Raw genomic sequence first — 26,683 nt, forward strand, 5'->3', positions numbered from 1 at the left:
AGATCCTCCTGCCTCAGCCTCCTGGTCGTAGCATGCATACACCACCCATTGAGCAAATTTTTTAATTATTTATTTTTTATTTCATGTGCATTTGTGTTTTTGCCTCTATGTATATCTGTGTCAAGGTGTCAAATCCCCTGAATCTGGAACTGCAAGCTGTTATGAGCTGCCTTGTGGATGCTGGGAGCTGAACCTGGGTCCTCCGGAAGAGCAGCCAGTGCTCTTAACCACTGAGCCATCTCTCCAGCTCCTCAAGCAAAATCTTAAATGATTTTGTATATGAAAAAAATAGCATGGAATTTTTCATTGTGTCATGGAGTTTCAAATTTTTGAACATTTTACTTCTGAGTTAGGATTACTCAGATTGTATTAAATCTTAAAAGAAAAACATACTTTTCAATTGGTGCTTGATTCTCAAACATCCAACAACTCTTTTCCTTTCTTTACAGTTTTTTATTTATCACCCCAAAATGTATTCCTCCTCCATGCTCTCTGCTTTAGTTCCTGCTTCCAACTAAAGTATAAAAGCAGGGATGGGGAGGCAGGTAGTAAGAGCCCATGCTGCTAATACAGGAAGGTGTAAACCCAACCCCCCAGGACCCATAGAGGCTGATGGGCATGTGCTTGTGAGCCCAGTGCTGTAAGGCGGATGGGAGACCCTGGAGTTCCCTAGCTTTCCATCCTAGATTAGGTTCTAATGTGAACGACTGTCTCGCAAATAAAGGGGATAGCTCCTGCCACTAACACAAACAAAACACTCAAAACACACACACACACACACACACACACACACACACACACCCTACTTACACACACACATTCACACACACACACCCTACTTACATGCAAATTATAAAATGAAAAATAATAAGTAACAGGCAGGTGTGCCTGTTAGTTTTTTGGCAGCTTGCTACAAGTTGGGGTCATCCGAGAAGGGGAAACTTAATTGGGAAAACATTCCTCTTTGATTGACCTGTATGTAAGTCTAAGGGCTGTTTTCTTGATTAATGATTGATATAGGAGGGCCCAGCCCACTGTGAGTGGTGCCACTCCTAGGCAGGTGGTCCTGGGCCATAAGAAAAAACAAGCTGAGTGAGCCAAGGAGAGCAGACCAGTGAGCGGCAGGTCTCAATGGTGAGCAGACCAGTGAGCCGCACTCCTCAATGGTGAGCAGACCAGTGGGCCGCACTCCTCAATGGTGAGCAGACCAGTGGGCCGCACTCCTCAATGGTGAGCAGACCAGTGAGCGGCACTCCTCAATGGTGAGCAGACCAGTGGGCCGCACTCCTCAATGGTGAGCAGACCAGTGAGCGGCACTCCTCAATGGTCTCCATCGCAGTTCCCGCCTTGGCTGCTCTCGGTGATGGACTGTGGCCTGGGACATGTGAGCCAGGCAAACCTTTCCATCCCCAAGCTGCGTTTGTTCATGGTGTTTATCCCAGCCCTAGAAAGCAATCTAGTACAGAGAGGATGTGTAGCTGGAGTTTCTTTCCAGCCTGGTCCCGCAGCCACTTTGCCCCAAAGAAGCACACAGAGACATATGTTAATTTATAAACTGTTGGCTGATGGCTAGGGCTTCTACTGGCTAGCTCTTTCTTAATTACAAACCCATTTCTATTAATCTAAGTATTTCCACGTGGTCTCAGCTTGCCGGAGAAGGGTCTGGATCTGCTTCTCCTTCCGACTACATGGCATCTCCTTGCGATCCTCTCTCTGCCCTCTCCCCAGCCTTCTCCTGGTCTGGTAACCTTGCCTATCTTCCTGCCTGGCCATTGGCCAATCAGTGTTTTATTCATCAACCAATAATAGAAACACATATCCAGAAGGACATCCCCCATCAGGGATGGAGAGATGGCTCAGTGGTTAAGAGTGCTTGCCGTCCCTGCGGAGGATGCCAGTTCCCAGCACCCTCATGGCAGCTCAGTTCCAAGGGATCCAACCTCCCCCTCTGGCCTGCTCCAGCAGTGGGTATGCGCATGGTGCTCTAACATGCATGAAGGCAAAATATCATACCATAAAATATATAAGTTAACCATTTATTAAAGGAGTAACTTACTGTCCTCATCTATGTTTGGCTTCCTTAGTGCTGTTGGGACGTTTGCCCGTGCCCTGGATTGCAGCAGCTCCGTGAGGCAGCCCAGTTTACATATGAGCGCCGCTGCGGCCTCCCGAGACATCACCTTGGTAAGATGCCTCCTGCCACTTTTGTAATTATAAAACCATTAGAACAGTTCTGTAGACTCGGAGCTCTCTGACAGTCGGCCCTTGACTACTAAGTTGATTCAGGCTAGCTGGGACCAGGAAGAAATGCTGAGTTGTAGGTACAGAGTTGAGGAAAAGTTGTATGGGAGATGTAACTCACCGTTCTAACGTGTTGTTTTTCTCACTTTGTGCTTTTCTCTGTTCGTTTACCATGCTGTAGATCATTTACAGTATTTTATTCTTTTTCATAATAAGGGATCCTGTTACTATCACTATTGAGGCTATTGCTGTGGTTACTATGTGTTAATGCGGGGGTGAATATTTAATAATTTTTAGTGCATAAATAATGGGTTTTATTATGACATTTTCATACATGTTGTATACACGCACACACACACACCCAATCTATGTATTTTTTGAGACAGGGACTCATGCAGCCAAGGCTGGCCTTGAACTCACTATGTAGATGAGGCTGGCCTTGAACTCATTATGTAGATGAGGCTGGACTTGAACTCACTATGTGTCCAAGGCTGGACTTGAACTCACTATGCAGCTGGCTTTGAAATTCTGATCCTCCTGCTTCTTCCTCTGTTGGGACTGCTGATTTGTTGTGGGTTTAATTGTTTTTAGCTTTATTTTTTTATTGTGCATGTAAATGTGTGGTGCACGTTAAGTGTATGTGCATGTCATGGGGTTTGCGTGGAGAGGTCAGAGGACAACTCACACTCAGCATCACGCTCCCTGTTTGACTGCTATGTAGCTTAGGCTGGTACTGAACTCCCAATCCTCCCATTTTGGCCCCACCACTACTGGGATACTGGCATGTGCCATCATGCCAGGGCAGAATGTTGTTTGAAGAAAGCTTTGTTGTTTTTTTCCTTCATCGCCTTAGCCTTTCTTCTAAAATAAGTTTGTATTTTGGTTGTTTGCTACTGAAGAATCTTTTATCATGGAGCCAAGAGTGCAGATATTGTAAATGTAAATATTTACCTCTGATGGGGGACATCCTTCTGTATATGTGTTTCTCTTATTGGTTGATGAATAAAACACTGTTTGGCCAATGAGGCAGGAGGATAGGGGGACTGGGAGACAAGGAGAATTTGGGGAAAGGTAGGCGGAGAGAACCCGCCAGAAACAGATGACCTGTAGCCGCCAAAGGTGTAGAAGGTCTGGACAATCTCTGGTAAGCCAGACCATGTGGTTATGGGTTAATAATTAGACAGCTAGCCAAGAAGAAGCCTAGTCATCGACCAACATTGGGGCTGAAGTGGCGGTAGGACCTAGGCGGTACAAGAAAAGCTGCCAACAATATACCTAATATACCTCTCAAATTAGTTTTTAAAAAAGATTCTTAAACAATGTATTATGTGTATGGGTGTTTTGTCTACATGTCTTTCTGTGTGCACCTTTGTGCAGTGCCCATTTAGGCCAGAAGACGAGTCAGATCCTCTAGAACTGGAACCACAGAAAGGTGTGTGCTGGGAATCAAACCCAAATCTTGCTTCACTGCTCATGTTTGAGAGGGCCTTGAACTCTGGGCTCAAAAGAACTCTTGCCTTAGCCTCTGCATCTGGCTCGTATTACTCATGTTCTATTATACTTATAAACACTTTTGCTGTTTCTCATAATTTTGTATTTTAAATTCCACAACCTCTTTTGTGAATTCTGTAAAATTATTCTCTGCTACAGCTGGTATTGATTGGAGCGCCGATTCACGGGGAACTGCTCCTTTAGAATATGGCCGCATGTTGCAAAAATCATCCTGTACACCAGAGTGGAAATTCACAACCCCAAATGCAGTCGCAGTGTGATCTGCACTTTTCTTTTTTATGTGGTTTTGGGGTTTGGTGTGTGTGTATGTGTATGCGGGTGTGTGTGTGTGTGTGTTTGTGTGTGTGCCTGCATTATGCATTGTACCACATGTATGCTTGGTGACCGCTGAGACAGCCTTCTGGCATTCCCTCCTCCTCCTCTGAGTCCTAGGGGTTGAACTCAGGCCATCCGGCTGAGCAGCAAGCACCTCTGCCCCGGAGTCATCTCAGTGTTTCTTTATTTTGTTGCTTTGTTTGCGTTGAACAGCTCCCCGTAATAAGCATTGGCTGGTAAGCCAAGTCTCCTGGGTGTTGTTTGCAGCAGAGCTGAGTTTATCTGAAGTGTGCAGCTTTGCCGTCCACCTTCCTCCCGGGTTTCTCTGATCTGTGGAGCGTTGGCCGTGCCTTCCCATCTGAGCGTCTGGGTGATGATGGTGGCGGGGATGGAATTGAACTGAGCTTCACCCATGCCGGGTGTGCCTTCTATCTCTGAGTGACACCCATCCAACAAATGTTTTCTCTTATCATTTTTAGAGCCTGGGAAGCCCGCCTCCCACTGTTGCATGCTCTTGCTTTGTAGAGATGGAGTGTTATCTGTAACCAGTCCTTTGTTGTTTAACGCCATTCTTAGGAAATCGTGCTTTAAAACTAGGTGCACTCCTGTTACACTGTAGCAGATTGATTCTCTCCGCCCTGACTGAGGATCCAGAGTGGGAAAGCCAATCCCTGACCAGTACTGAGCTGTGTGGCAGTTGGTGGTTGGGGCTGACTTGCCTGGTGGTGATCTGCAGGGTGACCACCTGTGTCACTTGTGTGAGCTTGGGAAGCCTCAGTGGCTTTGTGTCCCATTGCTGGTGAACACGCGTGCCTCAAGGGGATTTGCTCGGGAAGAGGGCAGAGTTCAGTATGAGACTTGTCAGTGAAGACTCTTCATTATATATATTGTGTGTTATATAGTATCATAGCAATATATGTATATATATATATATATATATTTTTTTCTCCTTTTGAGATGAAGTCTTGCTGTGTTACCCGGGGTGACTTGAAACTCTTGGGCTCAAGACAACCACCCTGCCTTAGCCTTCCAGAGTCCTCGAGATGTCAGGTGATGCCGCCATGCCTGGCTGAGGACCATTTATAAAAGATGCACTTTAAAGAGATTGGTTGTATATATCTGTGTATTTTCTAGAAGACCTATTTTTATTTATTATTGTGACATGTGGGAGTATCTATGCCATGACAGTTGTGTGAATTGTGGGTGTGTCTGTGCCGGGACACCTGTGTGATGTGTGAGTGTGTCTGTGCCATGACACCTGTGTGATGTAAGTCAGATGACTTCTGTTTCTCCTGGCTGCACCCTCATGTGCTATAATTACAGCTGTGTGCTGTTATATAGCAGGGTTAATACTTACCTATCATGTGCCTTTTAAGGAGGTGGTCTCCAACTCTCCCTTTGTTCTATTTACTTTCATTAATTGTTTGGAAATCATCTTTATATCACAAGCATTATTTTTTTCAAAATTACAGTAATAAACAATTTAAGATAAATAAATTCATGTATTTAGAGACAGAGTCTCGGCAGTATCCCTGAATGGCCTGAACTCAGCCTGTAGACTGGACTGGCCTCTGCCTCTGACGTGCTGGGATTAAAGGCGTGCCCCATCACATACACGCCATCTCACTACTCTAATACTTTTTCTTCTTGTAAACAGAAGTGGACTTGGAGGTTCAGGCTGTCACGTTGAATCATATCCATTCTCCTGTTCTACTGGGTTCCCTTGGCCTCCTCTTCATTAGAACGCCTGGGCTGCCGCCTCTCTTGAAGATGTAGTGTGTGTGTGTGTGTGTGTGTGTGTGTGTGTGTGTGTGTGTGTGTGTGAGAGAGAGAGAGAGAGAGAGAGAGAGAGAAAGAGAGAGACAGACAGACAGACAGACAGACAGACAGACACCGCATGACACAGAGCGAGGAGGGGGTGGAGAGACGAGATAGACTGAAAGCTAATGCCTTGGCTCCTTCGCTGTAGCTTCGGGTTCACTTGGACCCTTTAGGTCCTGGAAATTTAGGTACAAACTGAGGGGGTCTGGGGAAAGCGTCAATTAGAAGTGCTGACACAAGCTGGCACCCCTCCCTCTCCGCCCCTCACCTGAGGGATGGGCAGGGTGATAGTCATCCCATGCCTGCCTATCATTGTGGGAGCATTGTGCAGGTCTCACACAAAGAAAGATGGCTGTGTAGACACTAAGCAACGGGACCGTGGCGCCAGTGTTGTGTGTGACATGTATACAGTCTGTCCTGGACTGGAACATTGCCAGGCTGTTGGGACTGGAATTGGTAGAGTGTCAACCTGCTTCTCCTCAATTTGTGGTGTTGGCCACAATGACAGCCCTTGGCTTGCAGAGCGTGTCAGTATTGTTAGTGACCTGTTTGTTGGCTCACTGCTGGAGAAACAGTACTCTGGCTTTGCTCTCCTGCCTGGACTCTGAAAACTGAGTAACTTGGAATCAAAGCAGAAGGGATTTTTGTGTTGTAGCCTTGAAAACCTGGTATTCTTCAGGTGATGAGCCCGGGGCACAGATCAGGGAATAAACTGCACAAGGGTTGTCTCTGTGGGCTAGTGACAGGCAGGTCTGGACTGAGGAAGGCTGGCCGTGTTGGTTCAGTGAGACGTGGACTTAGATACTAGGGTGGCTCCACATGTCTGTAACGCAGCTGATCTTCTGAAAGTGTGCCCTTTCCCGCTCCCATCCTGTGAGCCTGTGGTATCATTTAATTGTAATTATGACAAAATACAAATTCTCATTATACCTTCCTCTCTCCAGACTCTTGGTGTCCTCTGGACTCCTGTTAGTTTCCTGGCTTTGATTTCTTTATTGTTGTTTGTTTTGGTGTTTTTGAGACAGGGTTTCTCTGCGACTTTGGAGACTGTCCTGGAACTAGCTCTTGTAGACCAGGCCGGTCTCAAACTCACAGAGATCTGCCTGCCTATGCCTCCCAAGTGCTGGGATTAAAGGTGTGTGCCACCACGCCCGGCTTGTTGTTTGTTTTTGATAGGATCTCACTATGCAGTTCTGGCTGTTCTGGAACTCACAGAAGTCCACCTGCCTCACACTTTGCAATGCTGGGATTAAAAGTGCGCACCACCACACCTGGCTCGTCCTGGGCCTTGTGAGTGATTCTCTCTCTCTCTCTCTTCTCCCTCCCTCTTCTTCCATTGAACAATCACTTCCTACATGCCAGTTTTTAAGACTCTCCAGCAGCGAGTGGCTGTATCTGTTCCTCTGCATTGCTGACTCCAGCACCAAGCACAGCGCCTGTTATACGCATGAGTTCACTTGAAGTCTGGGACCAAATCTAGTAATTAGTTTTGGATAAGACAGGTAAAAGTTTCCACACCCCCACTGGGGTGAAACTTCCACCTTAACAGGCTTATTCTTTTGTTTCACCAAGTTAACAGGCTTGTTTATTTGTTTCTTTGTTTTTCAAGACAGGTTTTCTTCATGTAACCCTGGCTGTCCTGGAACTCACTTTGTAGACCAGGCTGGCCTCAGACTCACAGACTTGAATTGACCTCACTAAGGGCTGGAATTATAGGTGTGCACTATATCACTGCCTGACAATGTTTTTTTGTTGTTGTCTTTTGTTTTTTACTTTGGGGTCTCTGTCTCTGTCTCCATCTCTCTCTGTCTCTGTCTCTGTCTCTGTCTCTGTCTCTCTCTCCCTCCCTCCCCCTCCCTCCCTCCCTCCCTCCCTCCCTCCCTCCCTCCCTCCCTCCTTCTCCCTCCTTCTTCCTCTCTCTCCCTCTCTCTCCTGTATATGTGTGTGTGTGTGTGTGTGTGTGTGTGTGTGTGTGTGTGTGCGCGCGCACACATGCAGACACCAGAAGAGAACATCTAATATCCTGTTCTGTTGCTGTCTAACTTATTCCTTTGAGACAGAGTCTCCTGAATCTGGGCTGGAAACCAGCAAGTCCCAGCAATCTTCCTGTTCGTTCACCGGAGTGCTGGGGTCACAGGTGTGTGAGAGGCCATACCCCACTTTTTAAAAATTCAGGTGCTTGCACAACAACCCACTGAACCATTTCCCTGACTGTGTTTTTGCCACTGTATGCACACTTGTGCGTATGCGTGTCAGAGGACAACCTGAGGAGTTAACTCAGGCTGTCAGGCTTGATGGAGAGTGCTGTCACACACTGAACCCTGTTGCTCCAATCCTTCCTTCCTTCCTTCCTTCCTTCCTTCCTTCCTTCCTTCCTTCCTTCCTTCCTCCCCTCCCTCCCTTCTTCCCTCCCTCCCTCCCTCCTTCCCTCTCCCTTCCTTTCTTTTCCTTTGTTTTATTATTTATCTTTAGAAAGATTGTAAGTATCCCAGTCCAGCCTTGAACTTCCGTGTCTTGACTTCCAAAACTCCTGACTGTGCAGCCTAGGTCCTGGGATCAGGATGGGCATCACTGTACCACTGTTATTTGGCGCTGGTGACTGTGCAGCCTGGGTGCTGGGATCAGGGTGGGCATCGCTGTACCACTGTTATTTGGCGCTGGTGACTGTGCAGCCTGGGTGCTGGGATCAGGGTGGGCATCGCTGTACCACTGTTATTGGCGCTGGTGACTGTGCAGCCTGGGTGCTGGGATCGGGGTGGGCACCGCTGTACCACTGTTATTGGCGCTGGTGACTGGACCAAGGGCTTTGTGCATACTGGACAAAGCATCCTACCAACTGAGCCCCTTCAGCCGTACTTTACTTTTCTTCTTGAGTTAAACACTAACACGGGGAACTTCAGAAGATCGCTGTATTTGAATGTGGGGGAAAGATAGTTGAGAATTTAAATGCTCTAGACTTTTGAAAAGAGTTTTGAACTTACAGATGTGAATTGATAACAGCTTATGCTTATATATCTTTTCTTTTTTCTTTCTTTCTTTTTTTTTTTTTTGTCAAGACAGGGTTTCTCTGTAACAGTCCTGGCTGTCTTGGAATTCACTATGTAGACCAGGCTGGCCTTGAACTCACAGAACTTCTCTTGCCTCTGCCTCCTGAGTGCTGGGATCTAACTGGCTTTATCTACATTTCTAGCATTAGACAACACTGTTCCTGTGGCCTCATAGAAACTGGGCCCCAGCATTTGTGGCATTTGTGGATGGGAGATTCCCATTGAGTTTAATCAGTTGGCTTTAACAGAAGGGGCTCCATTCTGATGTGGTCTAGTCTGGTGAGGCACTCAGGCCAAACACAGTTTTAACTAACCATGAGTTACTTAAATGGCCACCTGTCAGTTTTTAACTATGCATGTGTTATTTCCAGACAGCTTGAGAGTAAGTTTCAGAATGGGTATTTATTGCTAAGTATTTGTCCCTAAGTAATACGTTTCTCCTGCACTAACATAGTATAAAATGGCACTGTTGCAACAGTTTAATGAAAGGGATTTATTCCGGTTGACCAGTTGTCCCAGTAATGTCCATTAGAGAAGAAGAAACAACTCTTTTTCTGGCCCTAAATCTTGCTAAAAGTTAGAAATTTGTCATTTGTGTGTGTGTGTGAGAGAGAGAGAGAGAGTTTTGTGTTTTCCTTGATAGCTTTGCCATATACCTTTTTATTCATAAAAATGAGGTTTTATTGTATGATTTCTATTTAATTTTCCTCTTTATTTTCTACTTTTAGATCTACTTTGATACTTCTTTTCCTGATTGATTTTGATTTTTTTTTTGAGACAGAATCTTGCTGTGTAGGCTTGAACTTGCAGCCCTTCTGCCTCAGCCACCCAGGTGCTGTGTGTCCCACCAGGCCTGGTGTTTTCTTAAAGACCATTTTCAGCCAATTCTTTTTTGTCTCTCCTTTATACATTTTAGATTGTAAATGTTCTTCTACCAGCTTAACTTTAACTAAAATATTTTGATTTATATCATTTTCCTTATTGCATGCTTCTACTTATCCTAATCTCATAACTTTTTATTTGAAGTGTTAGTTTATTTCTGATGAAGTAAGGTTTATAATGTAAATTAGTTCTTTGTGGAATTATAGAGGAAACATGTATATTCCCAATTATTCTATTATGTTTCAAATTCTACATTTTTGGGGGTGGCAAAGCAACTTCTTCCCCTTACCTGATAAGGTCCCACAATGGCAAACCATAGTTTGAGTGCACCAAAGTTCTTCCTGGGGGAGCAGCAGGGTGACCCTGTAGGACTACACTGGAAGGTCTGCTTCTAGCATGGACGATGGCTTCCCCAGGGCTGTTACAGCCACCAACATCCAGACTTTTCCAGCCCATACATTCTACCTCTCCTTAAGGGCAGGTACAATTAGGGTAAAATTGCATACAACTGGCTGGGAGGCGTGGCCGGATACTTGCGCTCGGGTCCCACTCCCCTCTCTACCCCTGCTTCTGTACTGAAGGAACCTCAATACTTAGCAAGTCTAGCTGTGATGAATGTTTGCAAGCAGGCACAGCTGAACTCATGATGGTGGTGGTAGTTTGGCTCAGAGCACAGTCCTGTACAATAGAGGGCTGTGGGGGTATAGTTTGAGGCAGCCTCATACAGCCCAGGCTAGCCCGAAGCTCAGTATGTTTCCAAGCCTAGCCTTCATCTCTTGATCTCCCTGCCTCCACCTCCAAGTGCTTGGATTACCTGTGTGTACCACCATGCCCAGCTGTAATTTCCTCTAAAGCCTCAAGTCAGGATGCGTTGAATGAGAAAATAATATTTTCAGTTTAAAAAATAAATCCTTTCGACGGGCAGTGGTGGCGCACGCCTTTAATCCCAGCACTGGGGAGGCAGAGGCAGGTGGATCTCTGTGAGTTCGAGGCCAGACTGGTCTACAAAGCTAAACAGAGAAACCCTGTGACAGACAAACAAACAAACAAACAAACAAACAAACAAATAAATAAATAAATCATTTCGCTATTAAAAAAAAGAAGCATGACCTTCTGTGTATTTTGTTCCTGCTGAAGCAAAAATACAAGTGGAAGGTACACTTTTTATGTACAAAAACTTTCGCTTTGATCATAGCTACAGATTTATCCATCAGAGTTTATATTTACCCGTTGCTTGGAAAGAAAGCTCGAGTTCAGTCAGTTTTGAATTGACTTAGTGTCTCGAATGCTGTAGTTTGTGCTGGAGTTAAAAATGTGAGGTTCTTATGAAATTGTTCCTGAGCAGATCAGTAGTTAGTATTAAACATGTGAGTGTCAGGCAGTGTTGTGTGAGAGTGGCGTGTATGAAGCGTGTGCTCCCTGGAAAGCAGAGCCTAGTGATGATCTTCAGGTCATACACGACTGTAGTGCAAGAAGGGACACAGGCAGGCCTGGGAAACTAGGAGAGGTGGTTCTCCTGCAGTCTAAATGGAAGCCGCCGCTGGCTCACGGCCCTCACTGGCGCGTCCTCTCGGGCCAGAGCCCTTACACCACTCAGTCTTAAGCCAAAGCAGCTAGTTCCGAGTAGAGCGATGGTGAAGGTGCCTGCCTGCAGAACTTGGAGCACCTCCATGAATTCGTTCTCTCTTCTCAGATGGCATCACTCGCACACTGCCCCAGAGGCTTATCCAGTTCATGTCTCATCTCACACACTGAGCAGCAGCAGATCTTCTAGGACTCTGGTGAACGAGACTCAGCCAAGCTACATGCTGGCCTAGTCCCACTCTCCTGCATCTCCCAGCCTCTGTGAACACAAGTCATTAGCATAAGAGACGAAGGTCAAGTTCACAAACACACACCAAACATCAGTTATGTCGTGCCATTCATTCATATATATATATATATGGTTTTGTTTTATAGTTTTTGGGGGGGGGCTAGACAGGGTTTCCTGGCTGTCCTGGAACTCACTCTGTAGACCAGGCTGGTCTGGAACTCAGAGATCCACCTGCCTCTGCCTCCGAGTGCTGGGACTAAAGGCACACACCAATGACATCCAGCTATGTCATATATTTTAGCATTCTACCGGCCAAGCAAATCATGTGCCAAAAGCCCAGTGTCTGTACAGGGGCAGAGTGGCCTTCTGTGGAGGTCCAGGGCAGGAGGTGAAAGTTTTGCTGGACAACCATCCAGTTTACCACAGCGTTGTTCTGTTTAATGAACAAAAGGCGAAAACCCCACTGCCAAGATTTCCTTGTCAGTCTTCCTCCTAAAATACTTCTATTTGTCATTTCCATCTGTTATGAATGAGATGAAATGTGACAACACCTTTGCTTTTTGGCAGAGGGAACAGCTTGTGCTCAGTTATGATTTTCAAAATTTAGATTTGAATGGATCTTGCAATGTGTGTTTGTATCTATTGAAAAGATGTGGTCTTTGTAAAGTATTTATCTGAGGGGAGACTTGAGTTGTTTCTGTTTTTAATTTTAAGTTGGGGTATATGTGCAGCATATCTCATGTGTGGGTGACCTTCACGGTTGCAAACATCAGTGTAAAACCACCACTAGGTGTAGATAAAACGTAATATCCCCAGAGTTCCCTTATGCCCTCCCAGTTCGTATTCTGGAACACAGGAGAAGGCGCACGTCACTGAATTTCTATGGTCTCCTAAATTTTTGTTATTTTCTCTATTGAACATTGTTTTCTTTTGTTGTAGAAGCTATGTTCTTTTCCTTAAAGCTTTTAAAGAGTACAGTTGGACCACACAAAAGTTCATTCAAAAGCAACATGTATGTGCCTCAGAAAGATGAGGTTAATAGGGCCATATGAGAGAGAGAAGGCTCTGATTTCCATCGTGAAATTGCCCCTACAGTATGGAGCGTCTGCTCATACCAACTACACTGCCCTCTCGGCCAGGCTGCGGTTCACTTGAGATGACTCTCATGGTGCTAATGCTGGCTGGAGCTGATTGGTGCTCTGGAAGCTGTCCTGCAGTCTGGACCCCCTGAGTACCTGGATGCAGTGGATATCCTTGCATGTGGCTTGTGCTATGGTTTATAACATGGTTTCCTCCAATTATCTGGTTGATGCACCTGTCACCTGAGACAAACACTTAATTCTGTGGCATTGGTTTTCAGAGCATGTTAGTTATAAAAATTTCTTTTTTTATAAGTTCTTATTTAAATTAGAAACAATCTTATTTTACATGCCAATCCCAGTTCCCTCTCCCTCCCATCCTCCCACAATCCCCCACTGACACCTCCATCCCACCCCCATCCAGTATCCAGGGAGGGTGAGGCCTTCCATGGGGGAATCATCAAAGTCTGTCACATCATTTGGGGCAGGGCCTAGGCCCTCCCCTGTGTCTCTAGGCTAAGAAAGTATCCCTCCATGGGGAATGGTCTCCCAAAGTTTGTTCGTGCACTAGGGATAAATACTGGTTTCACTGCCAGAGGCCTCATAAACTGCCCAGGCCTCCTAACTGACACCCACATTCAGAGGGCCTGGTTCTGTCCCATGCTGATTCCCCAGCTGTCAGACTGGGATTGGCGAGCTCCAACTCGCTCAGGTCAGCTGTTTCAGCATCACAGTTAACTTTTTAAAGGGGGAGTTGAGGATCAAACCTCAAGCAAGTCTGGCACTAAGCTATACTTGAGCCCTTGTGTAATTATTGACTTTGTTGTGGTGTTTGAGACAGGCTTAATGTATTCAAGGACAACCCTGACTTCCTTATTCTCCTGCCTCCACATCCCAAGTGGTGGGCTTGGCTTTTGAATGCTACCTAGTCTTCTAGTTTTTGTTTTTGTTTTTAATTGTATTACCTGTTGTCAGTTTAGGACATTAAAGTAACAGCAGTCTGTGGCCCTATCCTTAGTTGAAAGGATCCGTAGATACTATCGATCTTTCTTTCTGTTTTTGTTATGAGATGGTCACAAAGAGGGCTCAGATGTGGAGATGACAGACAGGTAAATCACAGGGTCTATTTGGTGAGGGTGGCTGGAGAATCAGACTCATCACCTGTGAAACTTGTCAGGGTATGAGAGCAGGAGGTAAGAGCGGGGCCAGCATTCTGAAGCCGAGGTGCCACAGAGAGGGCTTCTCTCAGAGAGCGCTGCCTCACCCCTGAGGCCTGCAGCAAATGACCGCCTCAAACAGCGGCCCAAGCTGTGACTGTCAATGGAAGCTGATATTGGCATTTCCTACTCACTTTTGTTTTGTGGAATCCAGAGATTGGTTTTAAAGCTGATGCCAAACCTTGTCCAACCAGTTACTAAACAGATCTATCTGTACTAGTTGCTGCCGCCTTTGTCTTTGTCAACAAATTCAATTTCTTTGTTCATATCGGCCGTGTTGGTTAATGTCTCACAGTGTAAATTCACCCTTGTTGTGTTGTAGGATTTCACTGGCTGGCTGGCTGGCTCAAATGTGTAATCCTCCTGCCTCACTCCTGAGTATGCTAAGATTACAGACATGTACTACCATGTCCAGCTGTAAATATATATTTTAATTAATTAACTGTTGTTGGTTTGTTTTGAGACAGAGCTTCTCTGTGTAGCTCTGGCTGTCTAGAACTTGCTCTGTAGATCAGGCTGACCTTGAACTCAGAGAACCACCTCCATTCCCTCCCAAGTGCTGTGACTAAAGGTGTGCATCACCACTACATGGCTAATTAATGCATTTATTTATTTATCTATTTATCTATGTATTTGTTTATTTGGATTATTGGAGGACAGGCTCTCACTGTGTAGCCCTGGCTGGCTGGAACTCAAAGATAACTGCCCGTGGCTCCAAAGTGCTGGGACTAATGGTGTGCTCCACCGTGCCATGCCCATTTGCGACATTTTAAATGACTGACACAATGCAAGGCTTGGCATTCATGTGCTCTGAAGCCTGTGTGTGGTGGGGGCAGACACAGAAACAGGGTCACCTTGCCAGCCTCTGTGTGTGTGTGTGTGTGTGTGTGTGTCTGTGCGCGCGTGCGCACGCAGAGCTAACTGTTCTACTCTGCAGTTTTCTTGGTATGCATAAACATGTGCACACATGTAAAGGATTCTTACTCTTCCCTGGCTAAATTTCCAAAAATTTTATATCTGCTGCTGGTCAGGGAGTGGGGTGGGAGCTGGGAATCAAGCCCAGCACTTGGTGCATGCTGGGAAAACACACTACCATACCCTCCCACTCATATGTCCTCATCTCTGTCCCCTTTTCAAATCACCCTTCCTTAGCATCTACAGAAGCCCACACTGGCCTGGCTGCTCTAAGCATGCCTGCTCATCTGCTCTTGGTCTTCCCAAAGTCTCAACCAAGTTACATGTGAACACGGGTTTGTAATGTTGCTTGTTTTGTGTTTAATATTAAGTGTATTCTTTTTACTTATTTATTTTGTGTGTATGTGTGTGAGTATATGTGTGCCACGGAGTGTACGTGGAGCTAGGAGGACATCTCTGGGAGTCGATTCTCTCCTTCTACCATGTGGGTAGGAGAACTGAACTCAGTTGTAGCCTTGGCAGCAAGCACGTTTACTTGCTGAGGCATCTTGTTGGCCCAAATGCACAGTTTTGCTTTAATATGATGCTCTATTCTGTTTTTTTTCTTTTCATCTCTTGTTCTTATTAATAGTACATGATTCTCTAACTTGAACCAATGCTTTTAGTACAATGCTTTTTCTATCTCACACATACTATGTTTGTCCCTTGGTCAGTGAAGATTATGATAGTCCACAATAACTGAAGTGACTTGGTTATTTTTAAGTAAATGAAACCTTGACTTAAAATTGATTGTGTTCTTTATTGAATATCTTGAGCATCTGGACCTTCATCATTGTTGCCATTCCAAATGGATGTATTTTTAAAACACTTTAGCATTCTCTTACCAGACAGCATTCTCCTAAAGCAATTCTTTGATGGTGACTGGCTGTTTGATTTTGCTGTTTAAAAGGAAGTCCTAAAGATGCCGCTAATTATGCATATCCTGCATCCAGTGTTCCGGTTTCTGCTGGCCTGCAGGTATACAAGCCCACTTGACTTTTCTTTCCTGTGTGTCTTCTCTCCAGTTCCATGCCATGGATACGCTGTATAGGCACAGCTATGACCTGAGCAGTGCCATAAGTGTCCTGGTGCCACTTGGAGGGCCGGTCCTGTGCAGAGATGAGATGGAGGAGTGGTCGGCCTCTGAAGCCAGCTTATTCGAAGAAGCACTGGAAAAATATGGCAAAGACTTCAACGACATCCGTCAGGACTTTGTAAGTGGAAAACCGTGAGTGAACCGTTGGGACAGGAATATTGTTTATCTGTTTACTGACTCTTACATATTTAGCATGCCTGTGGCCTCAATTGGGTACCAATTGAAGGCAGGGTTTAAATGAGTCCACCAGACCCAACATAAATGATAAATGGGTGTTTATTAGGGAAGAACTCACACAGACAAGAGTAAATAACCGCCGCAGTCTTCCTGCTCCAGATGATGCAGTCTCTGCCCTTCCCAAGAGAGTGGAGAGCGTGAGCCAGCCCCTCCTCTACCTTCTAATGAGTCACATCTGTACCTGAAACCACGCCCAAAGGGTGTGACCACAGCTACAAGTTCATTATAGTGCCAGGGGTGGAAGACGGGCTTTGAGAATGTGCTCTGCCATTGAATCACACCTTCAGCCCAGACAGTAACTTTATTTGCTTAAAATAAAATGAAGGGTCCCTTATAAAGGAAGCAGTTGACATGTGCTTTGTACGGAGGATACGACCTGGGGGCGAGGAGTCCTGAGCTGCTGGAATACACCTTGGCTGCATGAGTTTACCCTCTGCAGCGCTGATTTCCAAGCAGAGATGTGGGCAGTTCTGAGCATTAGTGCTAAACTTGCGGTCTGTGTGTTCTCTCTCTGTTCTGTCTGCTTCACACTCCCCCTAGTTGTGCTGCCAGCCGCTGACGTGGACTCGTAGGTGTGACTTGACCAAGCAGAAGAGCCGGGTTTGCTTCCCAGTTCCCAGCCAGCTTTGACTCTTAATGATGTGCAGTGTCAGAATCTTACTACGTCTAAAATTTATTCCTCTTTCAGATTCATTGAGGGATTGTGTATTCATGTTGCACAGTGTGATGTACGTACACCAGGAAATAATGGCCACACCTAACATGTTACTGTTATGCGTGCGTTATGCGTGCGTTCGTGCTGAGGAAGACGGACTTTTTAAGATTCCAGTGCTAGAGGGCAACCCGAGCTTTCTGGTGCCTTAGGAGCATCCATCACAGAATCCTAACCCAGGCCCATTCACACCGTCTTTGTCAGTTTTACTCAGTTGCACAGGCTTCCCTCGGACTTCCCAGCTCCTGCCTCAGCATTTGGAGTAGCTGGCGTTATAACTGCACAGCCACCCCAGGTGTCTTGCTTGATTTAGTTAAATGTATTCTCCTTGAAAAAGACATTTTGCTTGAGATCTTCATAAATTACTTTCTATAATAGCCACCCTTCATTTTAATTGTAGAAATAGATTTGTTTGTGTGCTTGTGGTAGGGCCTCACTATGTAACCCTGGCTGGTATTGAACCTGGGCAGGTCATCTTGTGTCTGCCTCCCGAGTGTCGGGATTATAGGTGTATAACATTGTATACCCGCCTAAGGGTCCACTCCTTAACTATCATACGTAGATAAGAGCTGGCATCCTGCCTTTCATTTTGTTGGATATCCCTCAAATTAGTTCTAAAACAATTGTTAACTATCAATATGTATAAATACATTAAATTTCAGGCACAGTACATGTAAGTTATTAGCAATGAGCTCTGTCCTGACAAAATCTCAGTCACACCTAGATTGTTACAAGCTATAACACTAAATTCTAAAACCAGGTAGGTGATGCATCTCGGTAATCCTAATAGTCAGGTGGGGCTGAGGCGGGGAGATCTTAGGTTCAAGACCTGATTAAAGGCTTATGGCCAAGTCGTCATAGCAGTACGGTGCTGTTGATACAAAAGTTATGAGCATAATAGAGCTAAAAGTGTAAGCTCAAAGATCTCCCGAAGGCCCTTTGCTAGGAACAGTGAGGTAGTTCAGCCAGTAAAGGCACTTATAACTGTCCAGCCTTACAACCCGAGATCCATGGCGGGGACCCACACGGCAGAAAGTGAAAACTGATACCACAAACTGTCCTTGTGTGATGTACCCGCACCTGTAACAAACAAACAAAGACATAGATAAGTGGTTTTGTTTGTTTGTTATAAAGAACCAAATTTGGAGCCAAATATGGTGGGGTCAATGCTTGTAAAACCAGCGCTCGGGGAGGATCCATAGCTCAAGGCCATTCTCAGCTATGTATATGCCGAGTTTGAGCCACTTTGGGCTATCTGAACCCCTCCCTCAACAGCAATGACAAATCCCACCGCTAGCTGAGAAGTGCTAAAGAGAAAGTTTTTTCCTGTTTCTCTGTGTGCTCCGGTGACAGTTCAGAATGCGGTGCCTCTGTGTTCCCTACGTTAGTTCTCTTGGCAAGAGTCTTTCCCTCAGAGCGCTTGTTTAGAGTAGTGCCAGCAGCACTTGAGTGACGAGGCAGGCTCATCTCTCTGTCTCTCTGTCTCTCTGTCTCTCTCTCTGTCTCTGTTTCTCTCTCTCTGTGTCTCTGTCTGTCTCTGTCTCTGTCTCTCTCTGTCTGTCTCTGTTTCTCTCTGTCTCTCTCTCTCTGTGTCTCTGTCTGTCTCTGTCTCTCTCTGTCTATCTCTGTTTCTCTCTCTGTCTCTCTGTCTCTTTCTGTCTGTCTCTGTTTCTCTCTCTGTCTCTCTGTCTGTCTCTGTTTCTCTCTCTGTCTGTCTCTGTTTCTCTCTGTGTCTCTCTGTCTCTTTCTGTCTGTCTCTGTTTCTCTCTCTGTCTCTCTCTGTCTCTCTCTCTCTGTGTCTCTGTCTGTTTCTCTCTCTGTCTCTCTCTGTCTTTCTCTGTCTCTTTCTGTGTCTCTGTCTGTCTCTGTATCTCTGTCTGTCTCTGTCTCTCTGTCTGTCTCTCTGTCTGTCTCTGTCTCTCTCTGTGTCTCTGTCTGTGTCTCTCTCTGTCTCTCTCTGTCTGTCTCTGTCTCTCTGTGTCTCTGTCTCTCTGTCTCTGTCTCTCTGCCTTTGTAGGGTGTTTCTTCTTTAATAGCGCCCATCTCATAGATTTTCATCAGTGAGTTGAAAAGAGCAATCGCCTGTTCTCTAAAAGGTCTACAGAACATACACTGGGACGTTTTTGTCTCCTGGTCTCCTAGCCCCACCCGTCTTCCTGACTCTATTGGCCAAACAGTGTTTTATTCATCAACCAGTAAGAGAAACGTATACAGAAGGACAGCCCCCATCAGTTTTCCTCACCACCAGGAAAGTCTCCCCTCGGCTAGTCTTCTAGCCCCCATCCCCGTCCCAGTTCTCACCTGATGGGTTTTACTGCCTGGCTAGCTGCAGGATTATTCCGACAAGCCCATCATATCTTCCCATGGGACTCTTCTGTGGGGTCCAGGTGATACACTGTCCTTTCGATGCTGCTGACTTTCCATGGCTTCACCGTCTGCTCCATTTACGGGTGCAGCTCTCACCTCTTCCAGGCCCCGAGCACACATGACTAAGCCAGTTCATCTGTTTGGTTCGTTGCCTTTTGTTATGTCTGCATTATCTGCATATTTAGCCAATTGCACTGTTTGGAGCAGTGATGAATAAGAAGTCATCTGAACCGCAAGACTTGGAGATCTTCTCTTTTTGCTATTTACTTTTATTCTGCATATATGGGTGTTTGGTCTGCATGTATGTTTGCACGCCACGTGCATGCTTAGTGCCCATAGAAGCCAGAAGAGGACATTGGACCCCCCAGGACTGGAAGTACAGGAGGTTGAGAGCTATCATGTGGATGCTGGGAACCGAGACAGACTCCTGGAACAGCAGCAAATGTGTCTCTCCAGACCCCTTCTTTTGGGGTTTGAGAGGTCTCATGTAGTCCGGGCTGGCCTCAGACTTGATCCTATTGCCTCAGAATTCTAAGGCTGGGATTACAGGCATGCACCACCACGCTTTACATACCTGGAGTAGTTTTCCTTCTCTTCAGATCATGAGGGTGGTGTGCTCTGCTGGGCCCTTGCTGGCTGCGGTGTTGTGGCAGTATGATTTGGATAGGCACCATCCAATAGGCATTGACCTCTTTGGTGAGTGTGTGTCACAGGAGCCATAAGAGAGGTTGAGAGAGGGGTGATGCTGAGTCATTGCCTGCCACTGTCCTTGGTCGAAAGGAGCTGGTGCTGGGCATGGCCTGTATGGACTCCACGGACTAAATGAAATACAGTGTCTGATAGCGTGGTTTACAAGGTCATTTGGCTTCTTTTTCTTGGGTTTCCAGGTAAATTAGTGACAGATCCTTTTTTTTTTTTCAAGGAGAGACGACACTAATGGCTTAGAAACCACTCCATGACTGACCTGGGGCCCCGTTGAGGGTATCTTTCAGATTCTATTAGATGAGTGCATTGAGTTTAAAACCAAAAATCCTGAACAGCTATTTGTCTAACCTGCAGTTGAAAGCTCGTGGCTATGTCATTCATGGTCCTGCAAAGAAACTGCATCTGTAACTACTGTCTAAGTTGCTACCCGGATCAGCCTTCCTCTAAAATTCCTGGTTTCTCTTTAGAACAAACATGTAAGAAATTAGCGGAGGGAGGGTGTAGGATGTCGTAGATGTTGCCAGATAGGTCCCAAGCAGCCCCACAGCTGCCAAGGCGACCGAGGGTACAGTTTTAACTGGCTCCTTATGGTGTGCTTCGAGTCAGAGGGCTGAGTTACCTTAGCAAAATCCGCCACAGCTCAAGGTGGCCCTTTCGATCCTTCCTGTCTCTGTGGAGGCCAGCCACTCTCCATTGTCTTGGTAAATAAACCTCATTTACAGAGGCTGTAAGGAGTGTGTTCTTTGCTGGAGGCCTCATAAGTAGGATTTTTTTTAATATTATGGAAAATGGCAAAGGCAAGCTTACTTTTCTTAATAGGAAACCTGATTAGCTATGTACTTTTCCCCAAAGTTGTAGCCTGTTGTTTTATTTATAATAAACCAAAGAGAGTTGTCAGGAAAGTGTTGAGAAATACTATGCCAGAGACCAGAAGACACCCAGTTGCAATACCTCTTTGCTTCAAACTGTTTAAATTATATTTCTAAAATTATGCATCAGAGGGGACGGTACAGCCCAAGGCAGAGCAGAGAGTGTGATGCAAAAGGCCCATTTTAATTAGTTAATTAACTGTGCTTCAATCCCTCCTGTCACTGCTTCACAGGGCTAAAACTTTCCTGACTAAGCCAGGAAATATTCCCAGAGATGATGTTTGTAATTTTAACCAAATTGATGAGAAATGGGATGCATGCATTGGACTGGATCTCTTATTAAATACTATGAATACCTTTTGCTAAAGAATTAATTTTGTGGCTTTTTTTCCAAAAGTTTTTCTTTTCTAGAATGAGTCTAATACACAGATGCTTGCTACATCGTTTCGAAGAAATGGTTTTGAAGGAAAATGCTCTATGCGGTGGGTTGTTTTCATTATCATCTTCATGTCTTTCAGCTCCCGTGGAAGTCCTTGACTAGCATCATTGAATATTATTACATGTGGAAAACTACTGACAGATACGTGCAGCAGGTAACTTTCACGACACAAGCCCCATTACATTACTGAGCACTTCCTGTTTGTTTCAGGCTTGGTTAGCAATGTAGTAATCCTGAGCCTGTGTGGTCTTTCCTAGGCTACTTTAAATTCCACAAGTTCCTGTCTTTAGCATATACTTTTTAATATTTTCATCTTAATAGTTCACCGTTCTCAGCATTTGCTTTCATGACAGTTTGATGACAGAGAGAGATGTGGCTACAGAGGCCTCATTTCCCTTGTATGGCGGGGGCCTCATTTCTCTGTGATGAGTGGGGTTTACTGGAAATCCAGCCCTGTTGTGAACCCCTGGATTATGCATTCTTATGGACTGAAAACTGAGCCGGAGGCCGTCAACCTATAAATTCAGACACTGCTATGATTTTTGGAACCCTCTTTCCATAGTACATCTGTTCCATGAGCTCTACCTGCCCCCCAACCCCCCATTTGAGGTTCCTGTAGACCGAGTTTCTGCCCCACCTGGTCCCCTCTCCAGGTGCTAGGGAGCATACCTAGGGTCTTATATATGGTATGGTAGGTAGGCGCTCTGCCACCGAGCTACACGCCCAGTCCTTCCCTGAGCTAATTTGACCCTAATTGTAACACATTAATGTTATTATTTTGAGACAGGATCTCACTGGGTAGCTCAGGCAGGGCAGCTCAGACTGTTCTTAAACTTGAGTTCCCCCTGCTTCAGAGTACTAGGACTGCAGGTGTCTGCCACCAAACCTGGGTATGGTAGCTTTAGTTTTCATAATTTGATGCTTTCTCCTCCAAAGTCATCCAAAACTAGGGAACCGTTTTGAGTTTCCCAAATGTCCCAAATTCAGATATCTCTTAGTTGCTAATTTTGGAAAATCTACCTTTGGGGAAAGACATAGTTCTGAAATGACCTCAGCAAATGCCTGTTTTAGATTCTCGAGGTCACATGAACTTGCAGTCACATGCAGAGCAAGGCAAAGATTAAAAACAGACAACATTTGCCTGAATGCGCAAGCTGTACAGTTGCAAGTACTGGATGCTATACAAATGCATATTTTAAGGATCACTCCCAAGTGCCAGGAGTTGCTGTGGTCATGAATAGTGAATAGAAATCTACAGCGTATTGAACAATTTCCAGTGTCAACACCATATGTAATTCAGAAAGTGCATATTTTAAACAACTGTGGTGGGAATGAAGACTGTGCTGTCTGGAAACCTGTGCTGTTCAAGTCAGGAAGTGTCCCCAAAGAAGGTACAGACACAGTGCTAATGGCACTTAGTTAAATGTGCCTGAAAAAGACTGCTTTCCAAAAAATGTTGGCTCCGCTGAAGTTTCAGGTCGTCCCTGAGCGTTTTTATTTTTAACTGGTTGGATAACTGGAGGGTGGGTTTGTAGTCTCTCTGGGGACCGAGCAATGTCCCCCTTCCTGTTTGCTTTTCGTTTCACGCTGGTTGGGCTCTAGACCTGAACATGTGTTCTCCTTCCTACTCTTTCCCTGCATTTGGTTCCTAGTTGACTTCAGTACAACCTGTTGTGAGTTCAGCCAAGGTCTAAAGTTACTGCAGAACCAGGTATAGGGGTGCATACCTGTAATCCCTGTCCTTGGGAGTTTGAGGCAAGGCTGACCAACACAGTAATGAGTTCCAGGTCAGTCTCAGCTACATAGGCAAACCCTGTCTCAGAACTGACCAACAGTTACCACATATGGTTCTTCATTTGAGGGTAATGCTTTATTTAATTTTATTTAGAGTAACTGTAGTCACTTCTTCTGGCATAGATTTTAGAAACTATCTCTAAATGTTTTTCTACAAGCAAAGTTTTGTTTGTTTTGTGTGTGTGCGTGTGCGTGTATGTGTGTGCGTGTGTGTGTTGGTGGTGAGACAGTGTCTGTGCCTATATTCCTTCCAGAAAGACAAGAACTAAAATAGAAAACTGAATTTACAAAAATAAGAATGGCTATTGTTAATGTCCTCTGAGGGCGGAAGTGAAACTCAGTGATAGAGTACATGCTGAGCGTGTGGGAAGCCCCTTGTTCACACTCACACACACACGCACAGACACACACACAGGTGCACACACACAGGCACACACAGGTGTGTGCGCACACACACATATACAAGGCACATGCACATATACACAGGCACATGTACACACACACAGGCACATGCACACACACACAGGCACATGCACACACACACAGGCACATGCACACACACACAAGCACACACACACACACACACACAAGTCCTTTCTAGTTTCCTTATAGACAATTGGGAAGTAGAGCTTTTCATTGCTTTACTTCGAAAATCTACTTCAAAAATTCTATGTGTGCTTACAGTTCTGTAGCTTAGAAGCTAATGACGTTCTCCAGCTACTGAAGTTTTAGGATTACGTATGTGTAAGGAGTCTTAAGATAATGAATTGTGCTGTAATGTTTATCTTCTTGTGTTTGTAAGGCTATGTGATGTTAATAATTAGTGTGTGCTTCACGTAAAATGTTTTGTCCATCTCTCGAATTAGAAACGACTAAAAGCGGCCGAAGCCGAGAGCAGGTTGAAGCAAGTGTACATCCCAACTTAGTAAGTAACCGAAGCCCGAGATGCTAACCCTGCTCGTAACTCTGTCATTCCAGACGCGTCATTAACTCACTGTGACAAGCCTGCGTTTCTCCATGTGTCTCACCTTTTTCCTTCTCAAAACCCAAAAGTTGTTTTCTGTCGTCCCATTGAAATGACGTTGGAAAGAACAGAGTAGGTGACAGAACCCTGAGCAGCCCGGCATAAGTGTTGAAGAGGAAACTCGCCTCCGGTTGTTCTTGTCTTGAGCTACGGGGCAAGTGTCCGCTTCCTCAGTGAGAGCAGCGAAGTCTGTTGCTAGAAGCTAATGTGTTCCACAGAGCTGGCTCCTCCTGAGGCTCCTGCCCTGTGGGCTGAGTGCTGTTGCGTTAGCGTGCATCATTCCTTTGGGGGTGTTGCCTGCGTTGAGGACTCCACATTGTTTGCTTTGTAAATCATCAGTAGGTTTTGATTGTTTCCCATATCCAGTATTCTGTCTTTGTCTTCCGGGTTTACCAGCAATTTTCCCGTAGGAGCGAATGTCAACCTCATTTTCACTCGCTCTGTTTTAAGTGCATTGTACTTTTCTGTTGTTGAGGTCTTAGATATGGTAACTCAGATTTACAACGTTCTCTCTGCTGCTCCAAGGTTTTTCTAGTTTTTTGAACTATATACAGTCATTTTATATAGATTATTCTCTGCTGGAGTTGGATATGTTGCATAACACATGTTTTTACATATAGGAGGCTTCATGGACAATGAAATGTGATCTTTCATAATGATCTTTTACCTCAAGGTGTATATATACATATAACTGGTTTACTTGTTATGTTTCTGTTGGGTTTTCTTTTGTGTGGGGGGGCACTTGGGTTTTGGTTTTTATGTTTTTTTCAAGATATGGTCTCACTGTGTAGTCCTGGCTATCCTGGAATTCACTATGTAGATCAGGCTGGCCTTGAACTCAGGCCTGTCTCTGCCTCCTAAGTGCTGGGATCAAAAGTTCAGCTTTGGTTTACTTTTTAAAAACTGGAATTTACTTGTCCCATAATTAATTATCCAGTTTCTTCCGGGTCGCCTTGAGATCCTTTAAAATTATATATCTACTTTATGAATTCTAGATGTGTCACTCCACAAAGAAAACAGTGTTTGTGACACAAAGTGTGAACCTTCTTGTGAAGCAGCCTTCCCGAGCCCCGCAGTGATAGCATCCAGCCTGCTAAGGCCCAGTGACCCCATGCCTGTTTCTATTCAGCTTTTATTGGCTTTGGTATCTTTATCTGAGTCAGGGACCCAGAACCAGTCTGGATAGAATAAATAAGTTTCAATGGAGCATAGGCCTGTTTGGTCATCACCTATTGTCCAAGCCTGCTTTTGACTCAAAGCGTAGAACTTAGTGGTTGTGACTCTGTTAACCCCAAACCTGAAAGTCTTAACTATGGAGCCCCTTTCCAGAAAAGTTTCAATATCCTGATTTAAGTGACCCTCAGAGAACAAGCAATTTCTAATCATACTCATTTAAAAAAAAACCGCATCATTATGCATTGTCTGAATCCTTCAATGAATTTTCAAGTTATTCCGGAAATAGAGCATTGTTTTTTTGGCTTTTTGGTTTTTTGGTTGTTGTTTTTTGTTTTTGTTTTTGTTTTTAATAGATTAAGAATTCTCTGTTTCCTCGTGCTTTGAGCCTGGTGGTGACCCACAGTCTCCTACAGTCAAAGCTTTGTGTTAGTCCTGGGGATAGAAAGTTAAGACTACTGGCTGCCCTTTGGAGGCACAAAGTACAGACCTTGTATGCTGAGAGCAGTGACCAAGAAGATAGCTTTTGGGAGTGGGGGTGGGGGTGGGGGAGTAGTTTGTTATGTCCCCAGGAAAGAGTCCCTGAGGAAGTATGGGTGCCGTCTGCTGCCGGCAGAGGTACTGAACAGCCAACACAGGCTTTCCAGGCTAGTGGTCTCCTGAGCTGGGCCAGGGCTGGGCACAGTTGAGGAGCCCAGAGAAAGATGGCATAAGCAGTGTATAATGAGTAGCTAGCTTAGCCAGCTGTGCGGAAGGAGGGCAGGCAGTACGGGGTGCCCAGGACATGAAGAGTGGAGGAATTTTAAAGGAAGACGTGTCATGGTCTTGAAAAAGATCCCAGGTTGCATTTGGAATGTGGATCCAGGAAACAGTAGTGGAGACCAGTAACGGGTTCTCAGGAGCAGAGATGACCCCAGCTCGGCCTAGAAAGGACTCTTGAAATGATACTGTATTAGGAGGTGACTGGCTTTGGCACATCAAGTCTGAGTCCACCATTAGATGGAGTGCCACTGAGCTCAGAAATGGTGGCATAATATTAGGTTAGGCCATTTTGAGCTTGTTCTATCAAAACAGACAATGGATATGTGTACAGGATATATTGAAATGCTGATGGTACCCAGGGGAAAGGGCTAGGCTAGAGCTCTGTGACCTTCACGGTACACAGTGCTTCCACTTCAAGTCATAGGTTAGATCTCTGGGGGAAAGCAACCAGAAAGAGACTAAAGCAACCAGAAAGGGACTTTGCAGGAAACTGAATAAATTCAGTTGCTATATAGCAAATGGTGTTTCATAGCTGCAAATGGATGACCCAGTGAGTCATGGGAGCTGAGAGGCAGGTTGTGTTTCAAGGGAGCCGTGTGATAAGCGTTGCCCGATGCTGGTGAG

General features: G+C 45.2%; 1 protein-coding gene across 7 annotated transcripts in view; it reads left to right on the forward strand.

The window, feature by feature from the left end:
• Mta3 (metastasis associated 1 family member 3) overlaps positions 1–26,683 on the forward strand; it is a 119,443-nt gene that overhangs the window by 54,831 nt on the left and 37,929 nt on the right. For all 7 annotated transcript variants that reach the window (XM_040737223.1, XM_040737217.1, XM_040737219.1 and 4 more), the window contains 4 exons: positions 2,085–2,184; positions 15,907–16,095; positions 21,386–21,460; positions 23,967–24,025. In XM_040737223.1, the coding sequence (XP_040593157.1) occupies positions 2,085–2,184; positions 15,907–16,095; positions 21,386–21,460; positions 23,967–24,025 (423 nt within the window). The remainder of the gene's footprint in view (positions 1–2,084; positions 2,185–15,906; positions 16,096–21,385; positions 21,461–23,966; positions 24,026–26,683) is intronic.

The sequence above is a fragment of the Mesocricetus auratus genome, unplaced genomic scaffold (assembly GCF_017639785.1).
Source record: "Mesocricetus auratus isolate SY011 unplaced genomic scaffold, BCM_Maur_2.0 Super-Scaffold_100676, whole genome shotgun sequence".
Classification (NCBI taxonomy): Eukaryota; Metazoa; Chordata; class Mammalia; order Rodentia; family Cricetidae; genus Mesocricetus; species Mesocricetus auratus.